General features: G+C 40.9%; 1 protein-coding gene across 1 annotated transcript in view; it reads right to left on the reverse strand.

Moving 5' to 3' along the window:
• Positions 1 to 1,926: 1,926 nt before the first annotated feature.
• The window catches only part of LOC104935444 (acylphosphatase-2), an 18,000-nt gene continuing 13,491 nt past the window's right edge, over positions 1,927 to 6,435 (reverse strand). The window contains exons 2-4 of the mRNA XM_027276714.1: positions 6,322 to 6,338; positions 5,227 to 5,336; positions 1,927 to 2,644 (exon numbers count right to left, since the gene is read on the reverse strand). Coding sequence (XP_027132515.1) covers positions 2,530 to 2,644; positions 5,227 to 5,336; positions 6,322 to 6,338 — 242 coding nt within the window. The 3' untranslated portion in view covers positions 1,927 to 2,529. The remainder of the gene's footprint in view (positions 2,645 to 5,226; positions 5,337 to 6,321; positions 6,339 to 6,435) is intronic.

Genomic DNA, 6,435 nt, shown 5'->3' on the forward strand with positions numbered 1-6,435 from the left:
GTGTTTTGTTGCCCCCGACCATATTTCTACCCTTTGTAGGCTATGTTTCGGATTGTTGTGGGGTCTGTTTTTATGGAGCAGAGCATGGGTTTGCTCTGTTTCTTTAAAAAAAAACTTTGATGCTCTAATTTGTTGTTTGTTGAAATTTACCCTGCTAGGTGGTGTAGGTGGTGCGTATCCAGGGAGAAGTCGACCGACGTGGTGCTGGTGGTGGCTTTCAGCTTGATGGACGGTTATGATTATTCAAGCGTGAGTAAAAACTGTTCAAATTCCCCTCCATGGAAGGGCCAGGACCCTCCCAGATGTCATCCTAAATACCTATAATAATGTGTTGGTTTCTGTTTTGCCAGGCTGCCCGGGGACAGTGTCTCCCACTCGGCCGCTCGCCTGCTTTCTCCGCTCAGGGGACTGACCACCGGATCAGATCGACCCGCCCGCTGCTCGCCAAACCCGAAAAGACAAGAGGAAGTGAAGAGGCTCAGAGTGCCCGTCTCCGTGGACGACGGCAGCCGACGTGTTCGTCCAATCAGGTAAGCGCCATGTCAGCTGATGTTTGTTTTTTATTCTTAAAATGATTTTTTATTAAAACTGATTTTCTCAAATGAATGAAACGACGACTGTCAGGTGATGTTCAAGTCCTGTCGGAATATCATTGCTCATCGTAGATCACCTAGGCCAAACAGGCTGACCATCCTATCACTACCCCTGAATGCCTCACGACAACCTGACTGCATCACGACACCTGAATGCATCATCGACCCATCCCCCAACATGGTGCCTTACATTATTTTCTCCAGTCGTCCGGGCTTTCACATCAGCTGCCCGCGTATCGATCCTGTTCAGCCCACTCAGCCGCCCGCAATGGTCGTTGCTTTCATGATTAGCTCTTGAGTTTACTGATGTCGCTATATTTTGATTTGTGTTCAAACTACATATAAGATCACAGAAACAAACAACTTTAATTCTGCCCTTGATCAAGCTGCTGGCGAGTTGAAAGTGACCTTTATCCTACTGACAAAGCATAGTTGGAGACTTTAACTTTGCCCCGTCCCTTTCTATTGATGGATCGTCTCCTCTTCAGGAGGGCCCCCAACGATACTTCTATGAGGAAATCATAAGTGAATTTATTTCCAAAGATCAATACACACGGTTTTTTTTTAAGGTGCAAATGAAAGGTTTTAAAGCTGCATTTCCCCGTGGCCGTGGTGGGATGAACTAAAGTATATATCTGATTCAAATCTTTAATCCAACAATCTATACCAGTCTGATTAATGAGGCCCTGACCTGAATGTGATGACAATGTGAAGGGGAAAAAAGAAAGGCAAAGAAATAGGGGGAAGACACGCTCCTCCAGCGCTTCACCCAGCACAGATATAACATCCGTACTCGAAGAGAGACACACAAACCCGTTGTCAGCCATTTTGTCTCCCATGGATGGTCGTCTGTCCGAGCCACAGTCCTCCAGAGGGATCCAGACTGGAACAACGCACAGAGAGCCCGAGCTGAGAGAGAATGGATCGGAAAATTAGGGACAATTTTTCCAAAGGGTCTCAATCTAAAATAGGACTCACCTGAACCAGAACAGGATGGCCCGTGCATAGAGACTCACCCACTCTCCATGTCCTAACCCTGACCCTAACATGTTAATGCAACATGCTAATGCAAACATGCTAATGCAAACATGCTAATGCAAACATGCTAATGCTAACATGCTAATGCAACATGCTAATGTTAACATGCTAATACTGAAATGCTAATTGCTAGCGTATCAGCGCTAATGCTAACATGTTAATGCAACATGCTAATGTTAATGGGTAGCACTTAAGCGCTAGCTGCTCCTGTCTGAATAAACATGTTAAACATATTTGAGGTGTGCTTTCTGAAAACAGATCCCCGGCAACAGCCCACTCGTCACTCTCAAAATTTCTGTGGGAATTTTCTAGTACTGAATTTGCTGCGCAGTGTACTGTACTGCTCTTCCTCCTCCCCTGGGTCCAGCACACTACTGTGTTGTAAAAGAGGGAGCGTGATTAGACATTTGGCTACAGGTGTGCTAATCACTCTCACCTGGCACTTCTCTCCTGAGCCCACCTCTCTCCTGCAATTGATGCACCACCCCCCCTTCCGTAGGCAACGTCCCGAGTCTCTGGCACCCCGGGAAATAGCGTGTCCGCAGACCCGGACGTGGACGGCTCTCACCCCCTTACCCTAACCACAAGGGAGGAGTCATTGAGATAGATTACCTAACCCCAACACAGACAAAACGTGAGCAATAAGGCAGAGAACAGAATATCCAAAAAATTTATTCAGACAGGTACAGATCAGGATGGATTCATTATTTAAACGGCTGTGGTCTACATGTCAGACTTTTGTAAAATATATAAACCTGAAAATCTGACACTGCTGAGGTTTTACTGATAAACCACTTCAGCCATCAATAATCAGCATGTGCTGTTGACTTGATTGTTTCAACTCTATTTTTAATGGCAGGAGTTATTTATGATGTAACATCAGCGTGTCTAAGCATGCTCAATAACGAGTCAAGAAGCTGTTGATTTCCAGTTTAGAAATCTCTCTTTCGTTGGAGAAGACAGCTCGGTCAATTCTCGAACTTGGACTTCCGATAGTCTTCAGCCAGTGTTTCCTAGAAAACATGAAAAGAAAAAGAAATGTTAACCTGTCTGGAAGTTCACCAGGGTTTGATTTACATCAGACAGGTAAAGGTGTGACAGGGATTCTCTGATGTCTCACTGGGACTTTCAGTGAATCTTTTTCTTGTTTCAAACATGGGCGGCAATAGAGTCAGATGTTCTACAATGACAACAGGAAATGTTAATGCAACTACTATGAATTATAAGTCTTAACATGTGTTATTCTTACATTTTATATATTATGTTATAATATAATGTAATGTTAACTTTTACAGAATAGTTGTCTTGTGCTTTACAGAAACCTGGCTCATTGAGCACATCGCAGACACTTGAATTCATCTGCAGGGATTACACCTCCACCAAGAGGGCTGCATAACAGACCGCATAACAGCTTCCATAAACAAAGGTTGGTGTACCGATGTCAGTCTTAAAGAAATAATGCAGTCCTTACCTGGACACATTTACAGTATATACTGTAAAACATTTTATTTACCACAGGTGTTTGCCTCTTTTTTCTAGTCTGTTAAAATTCCTCCTCAGGCCTCTGTAACTGAGGCATTACAACACCTGATTGACCAGATAAACAACACGGAGATAAAACTCTGGACCCAGAGAATAGAATAAAATACAATAGATACTTTATTGATCCATGAAGGTACATTTTTTACCTTGAGGTCTTTACATGCATTTTTACCAAACACACACATTCAAATGTGGAGAGATGGTGGAGTGATGGGAGCTGTAAGAGCTAATACAGGGTTGTAAGTGTCACAGTCTGTCACCTCTCTGCCTACTCCAGCCTCCTTTTCCAGCCTGTTTGTCCCACCCCTAATTACACACACCTGTGCCTGATTCCATCATTCCATCTAGAAATAATAAATGAAACCATTGTGAATTGGTTAAAACCTCTCCATACTTAAGATTTAATAAAAGAATAAAAACAAATAAAATCTGCATAAAATGTTACAAAAGACCACAGACACATGCAGAGTCCAGTGTTAGGTTTAGTGGGTTAGGGTTCAGCATGAGATTTAGCAGTTAGGGTTCAGGGTGATTGTTGGGTATTGAACCCTGAAACTGGTGTTTGGAAATCGACCACTACAGGGCTCCAGTCAGAGAACCTGCAGTCGTCGGTTTGTAGTAGTTTATAGTCTTTACTGCCAACATGAAAATACTACAAACGATGCAGTATGGTGGTGCATAACAGATCAGTTTCTGAAAAAAACACAGAAACACATTTGAAATATTGCTTATAAATAACATTAATAGATGTGCTTAATTACCATAAATGCATAAACACTACCAGTGAACCACTACAATTGTAAAATGATTCCAAAGCATTTTACACTTTCACAATAAGCTGGCCAATAAGCTCAACACAGTTTCTACCCTAACAGACTAGTTGCTGGAACAACTTACAACAACTCACCGATATTGCAAGAGGTCAAACACACTTAACAGAAATCTGGAGAGAGAACTAGGTTTTTTCACCATATTAACCTCACAGTAGCAATAATTACAATTCACATCAGTAACTTCTAAATCAACAACAGCATAACAGAAATGTGCGAAAAGAGGGAAAAAAACAACAACAACAACCACTCTGTACTTTCAAAATAAGAGTTATGGTTTCAAAATAACAGTCTCTGACCCAAATGTCTCTGAACATGAAGAATTCACAACATTTGGGATAAGTGGTTAGGGTTTAAAATATGCAGTAGGTTGATGGTCGTGGTAGAGCTGGGTTAGGACACAAACATGACCAGTTTTCCAGTTTTTTCCAGTTGCTAACACACTGGAATGACATGGATAGCACAAATATTTAAAGTGACACACAGGGAGCAAAACCTCATCTCAAAACTTTAAACACATTTTGCAATTTGAAATGGCACTTTAAGTGTACTGAAGGCGGTTCTCTGCATAAGACACAACAATCTGACATAAAGTCACATGCTTGCGATTTCAAAACACTGTCATTTAAAATGACTCTACATGAGCTCATTGGCCACTATATGTGCCACCTGGCCAAACAGGTGTTATGTAATTGTTAACACTTCAATCAGGAAGTAAGCAATAAAAGAGAACAGGTGACTTTTTTTCTGCAGTTGTATTTTTTAACTTCCTGTTTTGTGAGCATGTTTTAGTTCACTCCAGTGTAAATATATCTGCTGTGCATATGTTGCAATGACTTGTTTGGTGAAAAATTTAAAAAATATATTTCAAAAGCATGTGTGTATCTGCAAATATTTCTGTGCATGTAAACAATCTGAAGAATTCTCTACAGTTTGAACTATGTCAGTATGATGGCAAAACATACTAAAGATGAGTGCTTTTCATTATGCCCAACAGTGTGTAGTTGGTTAGACAAAAATTTGTAATACGAATGAAGTGGTCGCCATCTGGTGCAAAGGTTTGATTTTGGTTGCAGTGCTTCATTTTGCAGGATACGTGGGGTATTTTGCAGTTCGGATGTGTGGTTTGGTGAATTGTGACTGTTAACAAATATAGTTTTTAATACTTCCTTTTAATGTGTTTTCTGATGCAGGACTTGGCTAAATGACCAGTTTAAACTCACATGTCATTGACTTTATCCAACGGTCCCTGGATTTGACCAATCACAGTTCCCTGTTTGGTGTTCTTCACCCAACCGCTGAGTCCAAGATGCTGACCCTGATCCTCTGTGTACTGAAATTGATTCACATCGTCAGAAACTGGATTATTGTGAAACAGATTCAGATTTCTAAATCACAACACAGACAGTGGATGAAGGGAATAGTTGCATTATTTCAGTCCTACTCCTGTCACACCGGTATGTAAAGTTGAGTTTTTGTCCTGTCTCCATGTTTGTTTTGTGACTTCCTGTTTTATTTTGAAAATTAACTCTCATTTCAGGTCACTTGCCCTTCCTCATGTGTCACCAGTCTGATTGTCTCCCCTGATTCCTGATTGTGTCCACCTGTTCCCCATTTCCCTCCATGTGTTTATAGTCTGCATCTCCCTTTGTCCTGTGCCAGTGTGTCAAGTCTATTGTCCTGATCACCAGTACTCTTGTCATAGTCTAGTCAGAAGTTATCTTGTAGTCTAGCTTTTTTGTTGTTTTCATCTTGTTCCTTGATAGAGTGATTTTTTTGTTGGCTCTGCCTTTTTGTAGTTTTAGCTTAGCTTGAGCTTTTGATCATCCCTCATTGTGAGGCGCTTTGTTTTCCTGGTGTTACCCAGTGTTTCGAAATAAAGTCATCTGCTTCATTCCATACTCTGCGTTCGAGTCCTCTGCTTTGAGTTACCCCCTTGTCAACTCCACTCTCATGGTGTCAGATCATGTCTGGTTGTAAATTTCATTGCAAAATTAGATCCAGTTTTAGCAGGCCTGCCACACTGTCTATGCACTGCAGCAGCTATTGCAGCCTCTCTAGGGACATTGTAGCTACAGTGACATCACCACCACTCATTCCACATGTTGTCTCGTCACACCTCTCCTCTGCCAGGTGGTTCATATACAATACTATATCACACACATCCATCAGGACTTCTAAAACTAAACACGGTTCTGTTTGTTGTTTAATACAGAGACCAAAATTTATTTGGAGTCAGGGTTGTATGATAACATTAACATTATGATATTATATCATAACATTATGATATAGAAGTAGAAGTTTAACATGAAACTCACCATTCTGAAGCAAACACCTGACGACAAAAACAAAACAAAACACATTTGTCTCATTCAAATGTAAAGTTCATATAATCACATAATATGGAATGACTAAATAAAATATATTAATTT

This window comes from Larimichthys crocea, unplaced genomic scaffold, assembly GCF_000972845.2.
Source record: "Larimichthys crocea isolate SSNF unplaced genomic scaffold, L_crocea_2.0 scaffold532, whole genome shotgun sequence".
Classification (NCBI taxonomy): domain Eukaryota; kingdom Metazoa; phylum Chordata; class Actinopteri; family Sciaenidae; genus Larimichthys; species Larimichthys crocea.